The sequence below is a fragment of the Ptychodera flava genome, chromosome 10 (assembly GCF_041260155.1).
Source record: "Ptychodera flava strain L36383 chromosome 10, AS_Pfla_20210202, whole genome shotgun sequence".
NCBI lineage: Eukaryota > Metazoa > Hemichordata > Enteropneusta > Ptychoderidae > Ptychodera > Ptychodera flava.
The window spans coordinates 42,384,851-42,409,096 of NC_091937.1; the positions used below are offsets into that span (position 1 = coordinate 42,384,851).

At 35.5% G+C, this 24,246-nt stretch overlaps 1 protein-coding gene across 1 annotated transcript in view; it reads left to right on the forward strand.

Annotated features, from left to right (window-relative positions):
- The window catches only part of LOC139141667 (brefeldin A-inhibited guanine nucleotide-exchange protein 3-like), a 42,573-nt gene extending 21,596 nt beyond the window's left edge, over window positions 1–20,977 (forward strand). Inside the window, 21 exon segments of the mRNA XM_070711253.1 lie at window positions 1,798–1,914; window positions 2,132–2,453; window positions 3,297–3,409; window positions 4,056–4,249; window positions 4,984–5,376; window positions 5,409–5,837; window positions 7,443–7,633; window positions 8,118–8,283; window positions 8,736–8,852; window positions 9,590–9,805; window positions 10,107–10,313; window positions 10,316–10,343; window positions 11,225–11,545; window positions 12,100–12,397; window positions 13,019–13,198; window positions 13,705–13,957; window positions 14,589–15,080; window positions 15,698–15,983; window positions 16,501–16,729; window positions 17,226–17,353; window positions 17,863–20,977. Coding sequence (XP_070567354.1) covers window positions 1,798–1,914; window positions 2,132–2,453; window positions 3,297–3,409; window positions 4,056–4,249; window positions 4,984–5,376; window positions 5,409–5,837; window positions 7,443–7,633; window positions 8,118–8,283; window positions 8,736–8,852; window positions 9,590–9,805; window positions 10,107–10,313; window positions 10,316–10,343; window positions 11,225–11,545; window positions 12,100–12,397; window positions 13,019–13,198; window positions 13,705–13,957; window positions 14,589–15,080; window positions 15,698–15,983; window positions 16,501–16,729; window positions 17,226–17,353; window positions 17,863–19,387 — 6,205 coding nt within the window. The 3' untranslated portion in view covers window positions 19,388–20,977.
- The last annotated feature ends 3,269 nt before the right edge of the window (window positions 20,978–24,246 follow it).

Sequence of the window (24,246 nt, forward strand, 5' to 3'; positions counted from 1 at the left end):
GTACTGCGTGTAAGAAATTGTAGAATATCAACTTTAGCAAAACAAGCCTATAAAGTCAAGTTCAAATATAAAATATTTTAATTTCTGTCTAGTAAAAACAGAAAACCATGTGTGTTAATTTAAGACAACAATCTGTTGAAGATTTTTTCTAGTTTTGAATTTTCTCCAATCAACCGACCCTTAGCTCTCCTTGTAGTCCTTGTCATTTACAAAAACTACAAAATGAGGAGTCTTCATGATTACTATATGATCGTATATGGATATTGATGATGTAACTGGTTACTGCTCTGCGATCTGTGATATGATAGAAAAGATGTGCATCTGTCTTATACATTGTGTGTGATTGTGTGTACATCAGTCACCTCTTGGAGTCAATTGTAAGCCAAATCTGTCTAAATAAGCCAATTTTAAATTGTGTTAAAAAAAAACCCACTAAAATAATTCAGGATAAATTTCAAGAAAAATGCTGTTTTGTTTCTGACAGTCTAACATATTTAATCTGTTTATTAACTTGTACAATTTTACAAAATTACACCTGGGACACGCAAGAAACTGGGATTAATGAATATGTCAGAAGATGTACACCTCCCTCCTTCCCCCTCTCTCTCTCTCTCTCTCTCTCTCTCTCTCTCTCTCTCTCTCTCTCTCTCTCTCTCTCTCTCTCTCTCTCTCTCTCCTCTAATTTCACTTATATGACAGACCCATTCAAATATCCTATTGTATTTGTTACATCATCTTCTTTACCTACATCTCTTGTGCAGATCAGGAAATTTTACTCATTTTCTGTTGACATAAATGGGATTTTTTATCAATTAATTCTCATACAATAACGGTACATTCATCTAGCATGAGTTAAAATGAATTCTCTTTTCCACAATGAGTACTATACTGTAAGTTTCTGCTGTAGACTTTGCCTGCAGGATCTCTTACAATTCTTTAGTGTATCTATGGCAACAGTTTCCATGGTAACACTCATTTTTTTGCTCTCATCCATTCAGGGCAAAACACATCATGCAGGTTATCATTCCTTCCTTCTGGTTGTATATTTTTTCAGCTTTCACTAATTGATATGTCTCTTGCAGATAGTATTATGGGATACATTCTGTTATAGGCTATACTATGTTGTACCTATCTTTAACATTGCATGATGGGATAAATTCCGTTACGTTGAATAGAAATATATACTTACACCAGTCTCATCAATGTAATCACTCCCATCAGCTAAACCTAAAAAAGTAGTGTTAATTTTGAATGGAATACTGCATTAGGATCAGGATGCCTGTTTGAATCATCAACAGCTAGAGGTATAGAATCTTCCCAGGGAAATTTACTTTCTGTAGAGAATAAAATGATATACACTCACTACTGCAGGCAAAACAGAAAAGCATGGTTTGTGTGATGAAAGCAAAATGTGCATTGTGAATACATGCATTTCTGTATGCACATCCATTTGAATTCCAAGTTTACCAAATTTGGTCACATGGAAAAACCATGGTATAGCCAATTTCGCAAGTTGATTTCTGAGTATATTCATAAAACACAAACCATCAGCTAGAATTAAAAAAAATAGTATGACAACAGATAAATCAACAACAGTTGTAATTCAAATGAAGTCAGTTTTTGCAATGACACATCTGTACAGTGATTTGAATTGATGGCTGTGATTATATTGACCTTGATTTCTTCTTCTTTTAATCTGTACACTTACTCTCAGAGCTATCCTCTTATCGACAAGCATATGTCACTATGGTGGTTTGATTATGGTTATTTGACTGTTTTACGTTTCTGTCTGTACAGATGGACAGGTCCGCAGAGCCAACAGTTGATGGTGCTGTACTTAGAATGCATTCTATCGATCCTGAGCAGTTCATCAACAGACCTGCGCAACAATGACAATTTTATCAAAGTAATTTGGTGAGTATTGTCAGAATTGGTAACATTAGCATCTTTGACAGTGTTCAAAAGTCAACAACAATGATATGCATGGCTGGTTTGAAAACTGCAACCAGATTTTACTAACATACGCACAACATTCAACATGCATGAGTAGTAAAATAAACTTTAAATATGTATTTGACTTAGATATTCCTTTATCTGAAATTTCTGAATTGCGATTATTTGCTTTTCATAGGCAACAGCTGTGCCCTACCCTGATTTCTACTTTGGGAAACCCCAAGGGTGAAAAGTCCATCTCCTCTTCACACAATGTCGGTAACCTTGACAACGAGTCATACAGAAGTGTATCAGACCATGGACGTGGATCTGGTTGCTCGGCAACAGCACCTACTGTTGTCCATTCAGCAGCTAAGAGCATTTATGCAATTGGTGTGCAGTTGTTACGATTAGTTGGTAGTGTGGGATCCCTACGGCCGGTGTTAGCTTCCTTGTTTCATCGATTCTTGCTCTATCCTCCCCCTCAACACCGATATGAAGCCCTCAAGGCTGTCAAAGAGGTAATCTATCAAAATATATCAAATATTCAGGATAGCATCTCTGAAGTAAACAAATCAAAGCAAACATATTGAAGATTACATTTCATTTTATAAGTTCATGTATTTCCCAGCTATGAAAATTCTATTTTAGTAAATTTTATTTTCAATGTGTTGGTCACTGTCATATGGTTGTGTTCAGATTTACATTTACCAATAGTAATCTTATTCGGTGGTAACCCTCTATTGCATTAAAAAACTATAGTCAATTTAGCAAAACAAAAATGCTAATACACTAATGCTCCTGTAAATAATTATACAAATAACAAAAGAGTGTAATGGCCTGTCATTTGAAAATGAGAACATGCTATTTTATTGAAGAAGGGAAATAGCCACAACCAACTTGGAATGTATTTGTAATTTTTATTTGTGATGAAGTACTGTCGTACCTTTTTGGTTTTTAAGGTTGATCTAGTAGCATTTATAAAGTCTGTATGTAAACTCATCAAATCTTCTCTTTGTTAAAACTTAGAACATGTTTGGTTTTTGCCAGTGGCAAACATATTATTTGCCTTTGTTTTGCATGACAATCCAATATGGCTGCCAGGCAGTCATTTCTTATGAATCAGTGTATAGCAAGATCTATATACAGATTCAAGAAACCTTAGGGTAACAGAATTTATTTGAATTTCATTCAAGTTGTGCCTTTATACATACCAGACTGCTAGCCAAAAAGGCAGTAAATCTATGTAAATACGTTTCCTAGGTCTGTCAATATCATGAATTTGGCACAAATTGATGTTTATATTTGAATAGGTATTTGCTTTACCAAAATATCATCAATAACAATGATGTTTCTTGTTTTAGGTTCTTTGTAATCCACAAAGAGTGTTAGACATGGCAGGCCCACCTCTGTACGATACAAAATCTGTGAAAAGTAAGAAGGGAAGCAGAAATTCCCACCTGGATCTTCTCAAATTGTAAGTACAGCACATAATGGTTGCTATGCTGTGGTGATATTGATTGGTTCTGTAAATGGGTAACATCGTTTGGGACAATGCTGTATGTCACTTATGAAAATTTGTTCCAAGAATAACAAAATTTTACACAGTGATATCACAGTACTAGGTGAATTTGTACATTTGAAATTGAAGTGATGCTTTCAAACTATTTTCTGCCCAGAATCAATACCTTGGCAGCATTTATTTCATTTTCTCTGGAAAACATCTAGAGATGAACCACTTATTGCTCTCACGGTTGGTACACTTATCATTTGATACACAGTCACCAATTGCTACATTTATTGATCACTGTCACAGATTATCGGATGGTTCTAGACTTGATGTGATCATAATTGATACTACTGTTTATCTGTTTGCATTTGGCATAACACATTATGGTTGCCATAGCAATCAAGATGTAATGAACATGATATGATCACCAACATGCATGCAGCCAATTTGAACATACAGCAATCTTCAACTTCATTTTGTTCCACATGTCTCGAATAGGGATCTTATCGGGATCATTTGTGCATTTGCTTTCATGTGATATGAGCAACTCTGAATGCTCAAGACTGATTCTATCAAATTTGATGTACATTTGGTTTATCAATTGTTTCTTCAGACTATTGGATGGCATTGTGGAATCTTCACACAGCAATGAAAGCACAGTGTGTCATACGAGTGTTGCCTGTATTGCTGCATTGTTAGATTCATTGGAAGACATCAGTCAAGGCAAAGCGCTTAGTGATTTACATATCATGGAAATAAACAAGCATCTTGAATCTATTAATTTACAAGATGAACAACCAGTTCTAGGTAATTCCGCTTTTTTGTTTTCAAGAATCAGTTTACCATGTAGCACACTTTGGCCAGACAACACTATATTCATTTTGGACAGATATTTTCCGCTGCATATTATGGCAAAGGTTGTGTTTTGCTGTTTAATTTACAAATTTAGTATTTTGTACTCAGAGTGTCTCACATACAGGCTGTCAAGAAGATTTCTTTTGAAGTGTCAATTAACATTTGATATATTATCTTGATTATGACAGAGAACAATTAGATATAGCAAAACTGCATGTATTTCTCATCAATGAAGTGGCTATACCCCCTGTGAACTCCCTTAAATCCTCCCATCTCAGACCAGTACATGTATTGTTAACAATTTACTGCCTGTTTGAAAGAATTTTGAATACTCTACACCTACTAATTTTAGTTTAAAGTCACATATATTAAAAGCCTCTAAATGCAAATTGCATACATGTATGCTAGAATCTTACTTCTCAACTTTTCTGAATGAAAGAAATTGTGATGTGATTAAAACAGGTGTCCAGTTACAGCTTTTGTAGATTTCAGCTGTTTCATTTTCAGTTCAGTTTTGCAAGCATTTTTGTGTCATTTACTTCTGTCGTCGTTTTCAAAACTCTCGTGCATGTCAAATGTGTGAATCTGAATACTAAGCAAGCGGTATCGCCAAAATGTTGTCTTATGAACTTCTGGAAATGCCAAAATCATATTGTTCAATTGTTTGTTGATGTTTGTATTTACAGCTGTAAATCAGCCAGAGCCTACAGAAAAACTTGAACACTCAACAAAAGTTGTAAATAATGGAATAATTGTTGAAACAGCAGAACAGGAAGAGGACAATGTTACAATGGATGATGGGAAAGTAGTGACATTGAAAGACAATAAGAGTGAGGAAGATGGTGCTGGTAATGAAGTTGACAATGCGGATGATAGGGATGTTGTTCATTCCTCTGATGATGAGAATATGGAAAAATCAGTCACAGATGCTGCCGGAAAAATTTCCTCAGGAGATAATGAGGTCACAGCGGAATCAGTGAAAGCTGTTGAAATAGCCAGTGTCAATGGAGAGGGAAGTGGGAAAACAAACGTAGATGCTGGAAGTAGTGAAAATATTGCAACTTATCAGGTGGACGTGACTGGCAAGAGTTGTGTGATATCAAACCCCTAGAGGACAAAGTTATTGAGAGTTTAGATGAGACTCAAGCAAGTGAAGATTCTAGAACACAAGAAATTCATTTGAGTGACAGACACGCTATTGAAAGTCATCAATTGAACCAAGGAGATCAAACATCTGAGACAGATAAAACATCTTCTGAGGACAAACAACAAAATGGTGAAGTTGAGGACGAGCAGAAAGAAAGTGTCGATGAAGAAATGAGGAAAAAACAGATAACGGCTGAACTAGAGATGGAAAAGCAGAGAGCACAGAGACGGGAAGAATTGGAAAAGATTGCTAAAATGAACGCAGAAGCTGAGAGGGAAGGAGCCAGGGACTTTGTCAATCAACTGATAGCTTTATTACCGTCTTTAATTCCACTGATAGACACCATGGAAGTGGATCAATCAATTCTTAAATTTGCTGCAAGGTTTTGCGCAGGTAAGAATTACGTCATCTTTACAGCTGGCGTCATATGTCTTGATGTTTGAATGTGCTGGATATTTGCAGTCCTGTTGTTTTCAAATTATAATCTCAGTTGTAAGAATCAAGTTCAAAAAATTAACATTCTATAAGAATTCCAGACTGCCTGCAGTTGGTTTATCCGGCAACTTACATGTAGCTTTTTCACTCTGAAACTTTGTTCCTGTAGTTATAATGCCACTTTATCAGCAAATGAGTTGTGGTTGGTGCAATGTCATCACTTGTCATAATATAGAGAATTTTACATCAACTTCCAAATGACTTGTCACTGGAAGAAACTGTCAGAAAAGTAAATCCTTTGTTGGCTGTTCAGAATAATTTTACAGCTGTAGGTCAGAATAACAATTGAAGATGGACGTTTAAATCGTCTGCTTTCTCTCTCTTTCATGTATTTATGAAAATGCAACATTAACGGACACTACAAACCTATCATCCCATAATAAGTCATTGTGTCTTTCTTGTATCCTTCATTTGTCAATTGCTTGACATCATTATTGCTGAGGACAGCATATATTGATACATCAGTGCTTGTTGGTATTCAAAACTCAACTTTTTGTTGAGAGAAAAATGCAAATGTTTGCTTGAAAATGTGACAGTAGCATTTCAGTGCAGAATTCAGTGAATATTGTTCACTGTTGGCTGTTGGAGAGCTTTCAACCAAACTTATGAATACATACCAACAACAATCATGCCTGTATGTCAATTCACATAATTTTAGGTCATGAACATGAGACTTGGATGTAGACAGTGGCATATAAAGTGCCGTATAATTTTACAAGTATGTGTCGAGCCAGACCATCGTTTCAAAAATCCTGAATTTCTCTAACACCAATACATTTTATTTTTTTTATTTTCCTTCTTCATTACACCGAGTGAGTACATAATTTTGATCAGCACTGACTTTCATATAGGATGTTTAGGGAATAGGTATCTGCATGGTCATCAGGGTGTTATTTGGTATAATGTATCAAGTGATAGGGTGTTATTTGGTATAATGAACATGTATCATAGGGTGTTATTTAGTATAGTATGGTAGGTGACTATATCACATGGTTTGGTGATCATTAGATGTCAGGTGACCACATTGAATAGGACAATATTTATGTAAAGTCTGGTGAAGTTTATAACATTACAATATTTGACATAATGTTCCACAGTATTAGCATTTATCTGTAATGGCTCATTTCAGCCTTCCATTAACTCATATGGTTAAGTCATCTGGCTTCAGTGTAAATACCATAATTGGTGGGATATATTTGTGAGATATTATTTAGATTATCAGGGTGTTATTTGTCACACCAATGGCTTCCATTTCTCTTGGAAAATAGAGAATCGAGTAGAATGGATCAAACATTTCTTGCATAAACTTAATCTGTTACGTATATTACATTCTATTTAACTTCTGGTACCATTTAGACTGTCATTTTTGGAAATCTCTTAGACTTTTAATATTTTGTTCAAGAATGTTTAAATGATAGAAATCAGTCACACTAACTCAGAGATCCGTGACATACTGATTTTTTTGCTGTGTTCTAATATGTATGCTATGATTTGGACTCACAGCAGTGGAAGCTAGGAGGAGAAAGACTGCCATGGAGAATGATGGAAGTTCAAACTCTCCCGTAAAACAACCGAGTATGCCAATATTGAACGCAGATGGCATTTACGTTGCTACTTACGCCGCTCTGCTACTCAATTTAAAACTTGTAAAAACAGGGCATTACAATCAAGCTACTACAATACCAATATCAGAGGTGAGATCATGTTTCATTCAAGACTTTGAAATGGGAAGTAATCTTTTGAACACTGAGAAACACCTCAGGATCACAATATGTCTTGTTATAAAATCATATGGCATGAAACCTTCAGAGATTTGAACAAAATACAAACAGAAATATCCAATGAAGAGAACTGTAATATTCATTTATCAAGGTTTTGGTCGGAAAAAAGGCATACTGAAATTTAGCTGCGCTATCGCAGCAGTGCTGTGGCAACTACCTATTGATCACATTCAGGTCAAGGGTCATCACCATAGTACCACTGCGAGCCACCCCAGACTTTTTTGGTAGTTTATTAAGACATTGATCAGTGTCACTGATTTAGCTTGCTAAATAATGAAATGTATTAGTCTTTGATGGAAAAAGTTATCTGTTGCAATGAATTGAATATTCATGAAGGATAACACGATATCTGTGAAGAGAGTACATCATATCATAAAAATGCCTTTTCTGTCCACAGAATGAATTTATACGTAGAGTACATGATGGTGTATTTCTTGTGTACTTATCGTCAACTTGGCTGACTGAATTATACAATCAAGTTGTTGACAGAGATCTGCTTGGTGAAGCTGGATACTGCCATAAATCAGTAGATTGTAACAATGCATTGATTACCTTACTTACAGGTAAGATTCAGCAGTTATAACATATCAGGCAAAATATTAATGAGATATCTGGTGTAGAGGCTATCAGGTATTGGATACAATGTAGCTACAATGAATATGTAACTACTATGAAGTAAAATGTATCAATATCATAGACAAAGTGGCTGCATTTTAAATACAACTCCATCATATGTAGAGACATAAAACTGCTTCAGACATTTGAGAAAATTGAAAAGGTGGTACAAATGAATATATGTAAAAATATTGTCAAGGAATGATAGCCAAGAACTGTAACATTCAGTTACCTGTATCTATTTACATGTTGTATATCAAAAGTTGTACACAACTAATATTTTGACATTGCATATACCTCATAATTTCAGTCTGTTCTGTAATAAAGTAAGAAGTGAGTAAAAGTTGTTTAAAGTTGTTGATGCAAAACAACTTAAATCATCTCATATGACCTGTTACAGATATTGATGGTCTTGGCAACAGAAATATTGGGGGTCAGATGCTGCAAGGCACCACCTCCCACAATGCACTTGGAGTGACAAGAAATAGTGAAAGTCAGGAAGAAGCAGTAGAGGCTGGTAAGACAAATTTTTTTTGAACTTTTTAATTTTCTAGAAATGGGTATTCTGAACTTTAATTTTTCCTGTGGTCACTGAACAAGTTCAATTTGCCCAAGTTGTATATTGATTGTGTATGTGATCATTGATGTAATTGTCAAGAATAAAACTTCACTTGAGTTTGAATTTGATGTACTCAGTTGTCTGTTAGTAGTTAATTGTATATAGGTAGAATGCGCCTCAGGGACAGATATTCGGACTCTCAAACTTTTACAATTCTTTTCTCATCTACCACTTGTGGGGGTTCATTTTAAAGCTCTTGGTGAAAGAAAAATTTTCACCAGCTTAGTTTTTCAAAAATCAAAAATTTTATTTTTTCACCATAGAGTTAACACAGAGATAGCGCCAATTTGAATTTAAAATATCAGTAAATCTTGGGTTATGTGTTTCTCTAGTACCAAAATTTGCATGGCGACCCCTGATTTTTATTCTTGATTTTGAAAGAGAATGGTTGAAAGTTTCATTAAGGAGAGTTTCAGCAAAGTTTAAGTCTTTCACTCTCAAGGTGTATACTACCTTAATTGGAATACTGCGTTTGATTGCTTGCCTTGTCTTGTACTCCATTTATTATCACAATTTGAAACAAATATGGTTGCCCTGACTGGTCATTTGAATATTTCAAGAACAAGAAGAAATTTATAATATAATTTATCAAATCTGCAGTGTTCCAAGAGTGTATGTTTGTGTACATTTGACAGGTATCAAGTTTGCTAAGATGACTTTGGTCACAATATGGGATCAAGTTCTAGAGGTTCTATCAGTTCCCTTGGCAACCAAAAACATCACAGTAGTTGGCAGCATTGCATTTCTTCTTGGAACTGAGGGTGCCAAAGAGCAAAACAGCAGAGATAGGGATGCTATAATGATGAGTTTGGATGGACTACGAAAAGCTGCCAGGTTAAGTTGTACCCTAGGTGAGTATACCATTGCTATATATCACTTTATATAAATTGTGAACATCACAACATTTATTTTGTTTACTTACATTACCTTCATATCATTGAAGGTCATGATAAAACTTATTTGTTTATGGCTCTCAATCAATATTTTAGTTTCTGCATCACAGTATTTAACGATTGCCTGAATTAAGATTTTCAGTATGAAAGTCTGATCTGTGTAAATTCATGACCATCACCCTAATGTAGCTTGAAACACATTGATGAATAAATTTAACAAAATTTTGTCATATTTTCCATGCATGCATTGACTGAACAGGTGTTCAAGATCGTTGTGCTACAGTGTTGGCCCAGCTTGCCAATGCATCATGTGTGTATGCCGACCCAACCGTACAGCCCACTGATCCCAAGAAGCAATCACTGAGAAGCCGTATAGCCACAGCTAACAAGACTGGTGTTAGGTTACATACTTCACATGTGCTCAGCATGGACGCCTTGTTAAACATGGGACTGGAGATTGGCAGTCATCCCCTGAAAGCTGGAGGCATGTCTTCAGGTATGGTGGACAATTACAAGCTACATATCTGAGATGGCAAATATAAGCTGTATGATGTCAAGTACACATAGCATATAAGTTGATTCAATATAAAGACATGTAATATGAAGACGTATGATGTCATTGACATGTAACACACAAGTGATATGATGTCAACATCATGAAATATGTGAAGGTTCCTCTTTTGGAAAATGAAAAAAATACAGCTCTATGAAGTACGTCATTTGAATATGTTGGTTTCATTTTATATTCTTCTTTTCTTTTCAGATGTGTCTTTGTTCATATAAAGCTGGTATTTATATTTGAGTAACCGCTTTAGTCAAAGGTTCATCGTTAAAGAAACAAAAAGACTGTATAACACAAACATATAATAACTATGTGATACAATAGTGAGAAATGTTCATTATGTGAGCCTAGGTTATTTTGAAAAAATACCTCAGAAGATGCACGGCATTAATGTCTGAGTGCATCCTTGCTATATTTTCACAACAACCTCCACATTATACATCTCACATTCATAATTGTGGCCTCAAATGGGCTGGGTATTGACCATTTTCATGCAAGTGCAACAGTTTTTCTTCAAATGTATGGCACAACTATGGAACGCTATCTTGTAGGAGTTTCTGGATAGCCTGTTAACAACTCTATACAGAGTGCGAGACGTAGTCTGGCAATCGTCCAATAGGTTCGTTGAAATATTCAACAGTGTACCCGCAGATGCAGCTGCAGAATGCACTGCATGTGGGGTCTGGTGTTGGAGACCTGGATATGATCAATATTACAGAACAGGCATTCCGTACAGCTTTTTTACTATGCTCAAAGTTATATTGTTCTTGATGGCAGATGTATAATAAAAGATCTCATGTCATATTGTGTTTCAGATGTTGTGCATATGTGTCACAGCTGGAGCATTCTCACTTCAGTAGTGGCAACACACAGACCAGTGTCAGCATCACCAGGGTTCAAGAACACCAACAGTCAGACAGCCATGGTGTGTACGATGGCCTTAACAATGACCTTGACATGATGAGTCCTTACACACAGCCAGTGTCCACACCCATACAGCAGGCAGTGGATATCCATGAGATAATTAAACAGAACAGTGAAGAGATGGGTTTTGATGTGACTCTGACCAGGGGTGGAGTGCTTAGTGTGGCCAACGCTGCTAAGACTGTCTATGGATTGTCCTCTGATGTAGACAGGTACGTTACTGTTTGTTCTGGCATGTGTCAGGGTATATCTCAATACATCCATTGATTGAACTATGGGGGGAATTTTCTCTGGCATTAAGAGGTGCCATGTATGTTCCTGTAAGTTCTGGACTATGCAAAAGCTATCAGTTGATTATATGTTTAAAATTACAAGGTTTATTTGAACCATTTTACCAGTTATCCTATGTAAAAGGTCTATCTGTACCCTCAATTTCATGCAAAAAATAGTTAGACTGAAGGGTTCATGATTGTGTGTCTTGAAGTCTGTTGGAGAATAAATACCATTTTCTCAACACACATGTATTTAAATAAAAATATTCACAATATGATTTACACAGTTAAAGTAATAAATCCATATTTAAATTGCCAATTTCTCTTTTCGGTGTGCCATAGATGTTGTTTTTGAATGGTTTAGTTCACCTGTAATAATGGCATTGAAACTAGTGCCTAAATATAGGTAAAAACCAAATTACCAGTCACACATGATCACCTTGTGTTCCGATAAAGGCATTGTGTAATACCTATTACACATTTCTCTCTACCAGGTTGTTTGAGGAAGCAGCAAACAATCTCAACCTGCAAGCACTGGTCAGTTTTCTACAGCAGTTATGCAGAGCATCACAAGCACAGTTGTTTGAAAATAGCCAGTCTTCTCCCAGCATTACCATGACCAATCCCACAATGCCTAGCAAATCTATCTCCACGGCGGGCAAACTTAGCAATGTGACATCGCTTCATCTGTACAGAGTTGCTGATGTCATGTTAAAATGTGTTCGTGATGATGGTAGACCTCTCCTGCATGTTATGCAAGTCTGGGGAGTTGTTGCACCGCATCTAGTAGAGGTACAGATACATACAACAATTTAATAATCAGCCTTGGCCAAAATTATATCTATAGACAACTTTGAGTTTGTTTTCTCTATTTCTAACATATGAACATTAAATGACTCAAATCAACACGTGGAGGTATTGTCATATTCATTTAATGTAGTACTGCAATTTGTATTGTTCCGTATATCTGGTGTTTTCAATTTTTCCACAACTACTAGTGTTCTACTTCAACTATTGGATGAAAAAGATTTGAACATGCAGAGATTTAATCCTTGCTGATCTTGGTCTATCATATAGGATTACTTAAATTTCAGAGAGTTTCCTCCACATTCTATGTTCTAAAATGTTGTACCAGTAATTATACACAAAAGTGGTTGTGTGTATATGCCAGTGCATTGTGTCATGGAATTCTATACAAGCACTCTGCATGAAAGCAAGTATGTATTAAAGTGCAGTAACTGTGTAGAGCCCATCTCTTATCCCATTTCTTACCATAGCTGTTTTGTCCTTCTCAGATCTCTGTGACAAATATGACATTATCCAAATTTCTGTATGGTATTCTCATGGAATATATGTAACTGATACTAGTATACAACAACAATAAACACCATATCTCTATGATCTACCTGACAGGCTGCGTGTCACAAGGAACGACAGGTGTCCAAGAAAGCCGTAGCTGCAATTCATGATGTTCTGACAGAATTGCTTTCTAGAAAGACTGAACTGCCTCATTTCAACTTCCATGAGTCGTTATTCAAGCCATTTGAAAGTATGCTGTGTTTGGAACTGTGTGATGATGACGTACAAGACCAGGTACAATAAGATTTATAGTGTGGGCATTGTAGAGAGTGAGAGGTTTAATAATCATATAATAATAAATGAACATTTATTGAACGTGATGTCACAGGTATGTATCTTTACTGATAAACTGATACAGGAGTAAAAAGTTACAATTTCCAAATAATTACTTTTTCTAACATTTTTAAAGTGACAACTACATCCTGTGACGTATAAATTCCTGAAATAAAAGTTTCAATGTTCTGACAAATCCAAATTATTTTGACTCACTTGAAAAGAAAATCTTGTGAAATATAATATTGGAGAAGATGAAACCATTTCAACTAAGACAAATTTGATCCTCAAGGAAAGAGTAATGCTTTGTCAGTGTAAAAGTGTTTATTTCAAAAGCCATTGTTTCAGAAGTGTGAAAAAAAAGAAATCTTATTGTGACTTTCAGAATGTGTTGTCCATTTGTGAGTTTTTGGAAGCCATCCTTTCATATTATTAAAGTGTGTATGGTGTCTCATTGTGATTTTCAGATTGTATCATCCATTTGTGAGTTGGTGGAAGCCTCGGCTAGCAACATCAAGTCTGGCTGGAGGCCACTATTTGGAGCACTGAGAGCAGTCAGAGTTCACAAACAGCGAATTACAGATGACGACAGAATTCAACACCACACTGCACCGGTCTTTGATGTCTTTGAAGCCTTCTTGAACACAGACAATGTTTTTGTCTTTGCTAATGCAGCCATTGACTGTATTCTGTGTCTTCTGAAGTTTGTCAGGGGTCCAGGTCAGTAAACTTTATTTTCTTTGATTGAAACACTGATACAAAAAGGGTAATTTGTGTTTGTAAATATCACATTCCAAGGGTGTTTGGAAAGTTGAAATGGGATATCAGCTCCATTGATGTTGTCTTTATGCTTTTGATACTGGGTTGAGCAAATCTAGTGGTCTGAGATCCAGGATTAAAATCAGACTTTATATTTGCCATTTATCTGGTCTAGTTGTCAATTGAGTCAATATGCATGTATGATTGATTAGCAAAATACTCTGAGTGGCTACATAACTTACATTGATTGTAATCTGAGCATTACCAAATCCTGCATGGCTTTGCTCACTTGTGTTGGATCAAATCAAGACATAGGCTTGCCTTTTCTCACTGACTGATAAATTGCCCAGTATTCATCTGATGAACAAGGCCCGGTTCATACATGCATGGTAGTGATAGCTGATAACATGTCTGCTCCTCGATTTGTTTTGATAATTCACTGATTCCTGCTGTGTATGTCTTTATTAATAGTGTGAAAGCTCTAGCTCTTGGCCATTTATACAAATTAGAATTGCACTTCCTGACAGTAGATATTCAAAACATAAAATGTTATGTCTGCTATCCCGGTAACATTGACTTACGTACTTTACAGGAGAGTGTGAATTAGTCACTGAAGATGATGATGATGGACACAGTGATGGTAGCTCAACTGCCACATCAGAGAGATCTCTTCCATTACAAGCCCTGGATCTGTGTCTTCCAGCTTTGGACTACCTCCACCGCTGTCATAAAATCCTAGCTTCTATCTACACCATGCCAGCATGTCCAATGTTCCATGGTTCACAGTCTATCCAATTAAACACAGCCATGCTGTCAGCTGACCTTGATTCACCAATCAAAGAGTTCTCAAGTAGTGTGACATCAAGAGTGCAAAGTACGAAATTACTGAAAGCGCAAGATTCAATAGATGACCTGTTGGCACCGGTTTCCATCGATGACATGGACGATGAAACCGGCATCATCAAGGTTTGGTTTCTACTTCTTGAAGGTTTGACCGGCGCAGTGTCTACATGCCCCAGGAATTATCAACCACAAACTCTGGAAGTCTTGTTTGAACTGCTGCGATCCATTGCATCAATTCCAGGTGAGAATGCATCAATGCAAAGCAATTTCCTGCATGAATCAATTCACGTCACATGACTTTATACTTATGTTTGCCCTTCTAGTGAAATTATGTACAATGTTTTTCAGCATCTGATTAATTTCTACAACTGTTAAAGTGGTCACAATACAGAAAAGACAAGCTAAGTTGTCATGTTCATACATTTGATTGTTCTGAGTTCCAGTTAGAAGCAAAACCTAAGCATACTCAACCAGTGGTCAGCGTAGACATCATACATCTGATCATGCCATCGTATGTGGTTCTAACAAGTAACTTGAGTTATATAATGGTTGATAGTTTTGAAGATTATTGAAAAACATCAACAGTCTAATGACTGAGCCTGAGATAGTACGCTGAAGTAAAATGAAAAAAAAAACATAATCAAAAAGATAGTAACTTTTTCTGAGTATCTCATGTGAAAGTATAATTACAGAGCTTTGCTATTAAAAAGTGTGAAGGTTGTGAAAGTCAATGTTGTAACAAAAACAATGCTTACATGAAAACACAATGACAGAATTCATTCTATACGTGTACCCAATACTTTGTTCTTTCAGCTATATTGTTAATAAAATATCATGCGTTATCTCTCCATATTGCAGGTCCACAATTTGCAGTATTTGCAGTCACCAATCTTCTATTACCAATGTTATTGTCATGGGTTCGTAGAAGTACGCGCACAAGTTACTGGGATACTTCGTTGTCCAATTTCAAACATGCTTGTGGCCTATCAGCTGAGCTGGTCGTTGATCATGTGATCTACTTTGTTACCAATGACATCATCATTACTGGAGTTCATCGCATGATTAAACAGATGTTTGATCTTTTGATCGAGTGCATTGGTCAGCCAATGGAGTCTATTTCTAGACTTGGATGTTCGTGTATTAGGTGAGTTGAATGGATAAATTGACCAACCAATGGAAGGAATGCTTAGAGATGTGTTTTGTTGCATTGAACGTTCATGTATTCATTGAGTTGATTGGATAAACTGACCAGTCAATGGAAGCAGTGCTAAAAGTGCTGTTCTGTTGCCTGAATGTTCATGCATTCATAATTGGATAAATTGACCAGCCAATGAAAAGATTGCAAAGGGATAGATCTTTCTGAACTTGATCGTCATGTATCACATAAGTTGATTGGCTACATTAGCCAACAAATAAAGGCAGTCTTTAGAAAAGGATGTTCTGGCTTCTGTATAAAGTGAGGTGATTGGCCGACTTATTGCCGACTTATCTAGCCAATGAAATCAGTCCTCAGAGAAATGAAACATGGCTGGTGAATCAAATGCAGAGTTGGATGAGTGCTGTACAGCATGTACAGTTACATGTGCAATAGTTAGAAAAGAATTTGTTTTAAGATTGTCTTTCAAACATCATATTTTTAACAATTTTCTTTTCTTCTGTAGGCATGTTTTACTGAAAACTGGACCAATATTCTCCGATGACATGTGGACCATTGCTTGTAAGAGTATGCAGCAGGCTGTATCGGTCAGTCTCTTTTCTATCCAGCAGTTGATGACAAGTTTTCACCCTGGTTCTGATGATTTCACCGGTGACGTGGGACAAGTCAAAGTGGCTGCCAGACGGGATTGTTCAGAAATGGAATCTGAAAGACTCAGGCAAATAGCACAGCAGGTGTGTTTGACTTGTATATGTGATGTATTTACCAAACATTAGATTGAACGATGTATGATGTGACCATATGGACATGTATATTATGGTTTATGTCTTATTCAAGTATTGATGAAAGTTTCAGAAATCATGACTGACTTTTCAGTAGAATAATTTATTGTGTTGATGAGATTTTGAACCAAAGATGATAAATTTAGTTATTTCATATCAAAAGTAATTGATTTTATCACAGTTTGATGTTAGTGCATGTAAACTTATCAAATTGTGAAACTCAGATTAAAAGTCTAGTAGAATTTCATTTTACCACTGTTGTTTTGCTTTTGGTTTCAAAATACATTCAAAAATTGTTCAAAGATACAGAGTATTTCAAACCACTATAATATTCTTATCTTCAATCAGATTTTCTAAGCTGTGAACACAGTCTACCAAGTACAGCTCTCCTCTCTCTTCTTACACATCAAAGTTACAATTTTGTTTTCATTTTGTTTCCATATTCTAGGTGTTTCTGTTGGATTCTCAATTCTCAACCATTGAAACAGACGACAGTGATGACAACAGGTCATTCATATTTATTATCTACCCTCCTGATGCTGATACAACAGTCAATATTGACCTCATTAAAACCAGGTAAGAAAGTCATAGAGATAGTTCATTTGCTGTTCAGACAATACATCCTTCTACAAGCTCAACCCAGTTTTGCCACAGACTCTTAGGGTCTGTGGTTATGACAGAGACACAAGGAGATTTCATTCCCGGTTTTTTCCAAGATTTGCTTCAGCCACAGAATTCACTAACTACAAAGAGGAGAACTGATATCAAGAGTAATGATCATAACATACAGACAACACTTAATATAGCCAGGACTGAACAGTTGCACTAAATATTCATATTTGAAGACTTCACACACAGTTTTGCTGATCTGCTTGATGTTCACTTTGGAGTCCTGTAATAGTGTATATTGACCTTATTAAACATAAGATTCAATAAATCCTCCAAGGAGGTCTGTAACAAATCCATATTGACTCAGTCATCCAGAAGATAATGTAAAAGCAAACTAAACATTGCTCATAGAAATTTTCGATTAAATATCTGTTTGTTTATCTAAGCAAGCAGCATAATTTACCTTCTTTTCCCAGGATTCCATTCCGCAGTGTTGTAGTTGGTTTGATGGCCAATCAAATTCTGATGCAGACTTTGGGTACAGTGTTACTCTATGGTGCTGAACACAAGACAACCAGTGAACGAGACATCATATCAAACACAGCTGTGCAATCCAACTTACAACGTCAAGAATCCGTCAGTTCCATCGACGCCTCCCAGTCCCTGTTGCCAGGGTTACTGTCTTATCTGTCAGCCAAGAACCTTTCACTATTGTTAGATTGTTTTATTGAGTCTTACAAGACAGCGTGTGATTTTGACACTAGGCCAGGTTTGAAATTTCTGCTTCAGAAAGTAGCTAAGTTAGACGTAGCTGTAAACCTGTACAGACAGACAGCACTGAGCTTTACGTTTTATCTTCACACTTTGTTGGAGATGTGTCACCACGCAAGGGATGAAAGCCTTGCCTTAGAAAAAGTGAAAGAGGCTTTAGTGACAACTTTGAAAGCCGAACAAAGTAAAAACAGAGTCGTACTGAAAGAAAGAGATGAGGGACAGGAAGACAGTCAGGGAGATAAAGATGAGTCAGGTGATTTTGGAAAGGAAGAATGTGAAAGCCTTGAAAAGGAAAAAATCAGAAGTATTTCAATCAGCAGTGTTACGAGTACAGATAGTCATGGTAGAGGAAAGAAAGAAAGTTATGATCATTTGTCACTCTTATCAACGGAGTTGAGTTTCCATCCTAGCGACAGTGATGATCAGTTTATGTGGATTGTGAAACGGTTGATGGGGATCTGTTTTGATGTTTGCTGTTGCTATGTTCAGCTGCATTTGGAACAGACTGATGATATTATTGATACTGAGCGCATCGCCGAGCAACCTCTCTTCTTGTTGGTTGCTCCGTTGAGTCCTGACGACTCGGTGCATAAAGGTCAAAGGTTGTTTAGTTTTCCCCCACTAGAGAAGCAGTCTAGCAAGGACACTGAGGAAATGAGTGGTGTCAAAGGTCAAGGTTCAGCGGCTCAGTGGTCACCCAAAATCAAAATGGAGGACACGAGTCGGTTAGAGGCAGCTTTCAACATAAAGAAAAATGAAAGAAAAATTGAAAAAAAGAACAGTCGAGAAGAGGGCAAATTGTACTCTGTTGCCACAAATAAAACTATCAAAAGTTTGATGCAGGAATATAAGAAACGTAAAGTACATCACTCCAGGTCTACATTTGTTAAGAAACCAACTTTCAAAGAGCAAAAAGTAGCCCTCCAGCAAATGAAAAAACAAAAATCCACAAACCCAGAGGATCAGAAACGGCAACAGGAAATTCACAAACAACAGCAAACGGCAACAATGAAGGACTCTGAGGCCCACATGAAGGCATGGACAGATATGATATTGTCAATGCTACAGTTGTTTCAATTACTGCCGGACAATCAATTCCAGTGTTTGCTGCCGGCAACATTCCCAGCTGTCAATCAATTAGTGTGTCACATTCAAGATACAATGGTCAGACAGTCTGTCATGGAATATATGGATAGAGTTGCTAAAATCCATGGAATTATTTCATAATGGAAATTTTTCTTGGTATCCTTGGAGTTCCAAGGTCCTTGCATAGGGAAACAAAAGTCTAAGGGATATAAAATAAAGATTTACCTATTTTTCATACAATCATGGTATTTCATACAGTCTGTGTGTGGTGTCATTCTCACAGTGTTCAGTGCTTTATTTCCATGTAACTTTTCCAACGGCAGTGCAATCATTTTGATCTGAAGGGAAGCTAACTGTCTTCCATCAATTTTTACCCTCTTGTATATTATGTTTGCTGAGTCCATAGTTTCCCCATTCAGAGGTTGAAGGTCAAAGGTCATCCAGGGGTCAAAAGAGGAGAACTAAACGGATGTAAGTTTCTCCACTACTGCGTAGGCTAATGACCTACAATATTGACATATTTTATTTCTAATAAATGGAATATATAATGTTGCATCGGATTGTGTCAAGCATGTAGTATGAACTTGCTGCAGAAAGTACGAATGACAAGCCTGTGTTACCTTGAGCTAAAAAGATGTTACATATTAATATTATGACTGTTCTTGAAAATTACTTTGTATATTTTGCTCCCCATTAACAAACTATTTGATTTAATTCATGTGTAAAGTGTGTGTATATTATGAAATGAAGTAGATTTTAATTGCTTAAAAAAAATCAACTGCTGAAATGGCATGGTACTTAGAAACATCACAGATTTTGTTCAGTTTTGTGAATGGGTTGGGTAATTCACAATGAAGAGGAGAAAAATAGTCTGTCAAAATAATTCATGAAAGAAATTTAATTTTAAATGAACCTTGTACTGTGAAAGGCTTTAATTAGCCTAAATTCAACTGCCAAAGGAGATGATCTTAGTTTAAAAAGCTAGATAGTTTTCATTTGTGTGCATTATGTATGATATATGTATGTATTTTGTGAAGTTTCTGTAAGGTCAAAGGTCATATGAAAGACTGGAAAACCAGAGAGAAAAGCGCTTATTATGTCATGCAAGAGGAACTTTTTTGATTATTTTCTTTAGATATACTGCAGTCACAAAGAAATTGTAAGTTTCCTGTTCAACACATATTATTTTTTTAGACCAATATACTATTTCATGTTTAGATAAATTCACTCTCTCACTTTTACCTTCTGTAAAATTGCAGTAAAGGCACTTTTTGCAGAGTATCGTCTGCCACTTATTCTAAACTATTTGCTGAAAATATACAGGGAGAATTCTACAGGGTTTCAAACTTGCATTCTTCAAGTACATGTATGACCTTCTTTAAGATGTAGCTTGAGCATTTCAGAGAGCATCATCAGCAAAAGTTTGATTCTGCATTTTGAAAATTCCATCATCTGTGATCCAGAATCTAAGAATCATTGCTTCTAAAATTATCATGGAGTGTGATTATTATTCTGTTTGTCAATCATTTTATTAATTTATCTTGAAGATAGGATACAAAATTATGGCCATCAACTTTTAAAGGTAGTGTTATTTTGAGAATGAAAGTCATAATTTTTAGGTCGCTCTTGTTTAAGGAATTTTGAAAAATTCCCATGAAAAGTTGAAAGAGAAAAAGTACACAGTCATTCCACAACTGTTTTGCACATATAACCAAATAACCACACCGTACACAAGTTTCCTACCAAAAAAGAGGTGGCATTAAAATAACAAATATGATTTTAATTCCTTAAAATACAACAAGTGATATTGTTGATCCAATTCAAAACAATTCAAATTCAAATCCATTCGAAATATTCAAATTCAAATCCATATCAATTCAAATATTTCATGCCAGTAATGCTTTTCTATGATGTGCTGTCAGTTATGGAAAATAACAAATCTCACTGTTCCGTGATCAGAATCTGTGATATTTGTCCACGTTGATGTACGTCAGTTCTGGTACATTGTTTGTTCGAATATAACCCAGTCTTTTACCAGTCTATGGGACAAAGTTTGTTTCATGATTGGCATGGAGTTCAGAGTTTAACGCCAGTCTGGAACCATTGACTTCTATTGAACAATTTTGAATACATTTATGGCTAAGACATGGCTAATTATCAACAGTGACACAAAACATTCATTTATAAGCTTTCTGTGTGTACAACATTTCCACTCAGGTTACAAATCTATATCAATCAATGGAATGAAAAAAGATCAGAGTGTATAAAGCTGATGACTTATAACATGTACAGAGAGAATTGGTTTGGTCAATTAGTATAGTACATGCTCTGTAGAGAAATTACTCTGAACTTTTATAGATTGTCAAACTTACTGTAGGTTGTTATTCCATTTAAAAGTTTCTATATTAATGAAATTTAGAAACATTCTATCCTTTATAACTGTAGATCTGTGATTGTCAATCAATGTATTTAGTGTGTAGAAATGGTGCGATGTAATTATGATTAATGCAAGGGTAAGCTATACAGTGTAGTGTTGCAACATTGTCAAATACAATTATGACAACATCTGAAGGAAATGCATTGACAGAATTTTGAAATTTGAATTTTAAAAACTGTATGTTCTGTTCAAAATCCAAGACTATATATCAGCCACCATTGCAGTGTGGATAGATTTCTCATTCTTTCATTCATTTGTTCACTTATCCGTTCATTCATTTCAAATCTAAAAGATTTATGATAAATATTGAACATGATTAACAGATATGAGATTTAGATGGTTTAACCTTGGCAACTAAACCCAAGCATGCTACAGAAACAAAAAGTTGTCAAAATAGTTCGAGATCCGACTTTGGCATCTAAACAGATATTGAACAGGAAAGATATTACTCATGATAGATATTCATTAGAGACATATTGTTCATAGCTATGTTGGCCATGATGAATATTGGACGAAAGATATTTGTTTTGACAGGTTTTAAGTATGGTAAAAGGGCAAAGAATGTGGTCTCAATAGACATTGTTGAGGTAGATATTGGTTATGATAGAGATTGGACAAACATATTTGTCTTGATAATTCTTCCATTGAAAGATATCAGTTTGATAGAATTGGACAGATATTGGTTTTGATAGATATTTAACAGATATTGGTCATGATAGATATTGGACAGATATTGGTCAAGATATATATTTGACAGATATTGGTCAAGATAGATATTGGACAGATATTGGTCAAGATAGATATTGGACAGATATTAGTCAAGATATATATTTGACAGATATTTTTCAAGATAGATATTTGACAGAATATTGGTCAAGATATATATTGGACAGATATTGGTCAAGATAGATATTGGACAGATGTGTGATAAAAATCTAAAATAAAAATTTCTTCAGTCTCTGCGTGCAAAAGTCATCCTTTTGAAAAACCTAGAGTCATTATGTAGAACTTTATTTTACAAATATGTATAAACTTTTTGGCTCTTAAGATATTTTATTGTATTTATTGCATTTAGATATTCTCTCTATAGAAAAAAGTGAGAATGGTTTGAGATTTATGTGCAATAGATATTTTATTTTATTGACTCAAATGATGTAGAAGTGTGTATAAGCTTACATTCTTTAGGTTCAGCTTCCGTTGAACCAAGTTACTGCTGAATATTTATGTCTGAACTTGAGTGTGTGTATATTTTGGTGGTTTCCTTTGAGAATTAACACAAACACATTGACTGTTTTGTCGTCAGGGTTTTATTCAAAGTTGTGATTATGTAAGACTTGTCAGTATTAGAGATTTTTCGTTTTTGAATTTCAATGTTCATGCTGCAGAAACGTTTGCCCACACAATTAAGTATATTATACTCATGGCTGTCCTATGAAAGTTACAGCACATTTGAAATAACTTCAATCATAGACGCTTGAGAAAAACGAGGGTCTATGATTCAATATGGAGCACGTGTCCACCTTACTTCTCCAGGTATACTTCTTTCCAAATGTATGAAAAGTTGTTTCAAAGCAAGAAGCATGTGAAACACAACATCAAATAATAACTTACCTTTTTTGTGTACTTTCATTCTTGTCTTATCAGCTGTCACTCATCTTCCTTTTCAAATCATGAAGACAAGCAGATACAATGTACATTGTTTTTATCTGTTTGTTTGAGAATATGCCTCTTGACTGGCAATATTTAAAGTTACCAAAAGAGCCAGTAACTGTAACTATTGATGATTTTTTTCACTATTTTTGTTTTGTATGTCAGTTGTAAGCTCCTGTGCTACTCTCCAAAGAATGTTAAAACATCAACTTTTTAGCTTGTCAATATATCATTTATATAATGTACATGTAAAACGCATTGTTATTGTCTACATTTGTATTTACGTCCGGAGACAGAATTCACTTGTCAACAATAACAGTCCAGTCTACACATGTACAGGCTGAGTTGACAAGCTGACTACTGTGTGTATCTCAACATGCTTTGGGGAGTAGATCCAAGTGTGTTTGACATTGAAAACAAAAAACAATGAAAAAATAAAGATTACAGCGACTATCCCTTTACATGTAATATATGAAGTTAGAAACCAGTATGCAACATATTAGATTACTGATTCCTTGATGAAGCATGTATCGCATCTTCAAATTTCTGCTGAAATTAACTACGTTTAAAATACTCCAAGAAAATGCTCTTTCACCGTTGTTTATATTATCTTATTTATGAAATTGCTTTTCCTGACAAGACTGAACAGAAAGATAAGAGTACAAATACCTTGTATGTGTTTAGATAATGATATCTGTAAAGTAAAGATGGCTTCCTGTCTTCTATAAAAGTGTGAAAAACCTGACAAGAGGCTTGGCCATATAGTTACAACCATTTATTTATTCAGAAAACAATACTTTCTTTAGCATTTTCAGAGAATTATTTGCTGCTTTCCTATATCAAGAACACAGGCAACTTCATAGTCAAGGTCATCAATGACATAGTGAAATTCTGTGTGGACACTTTCTTTTCA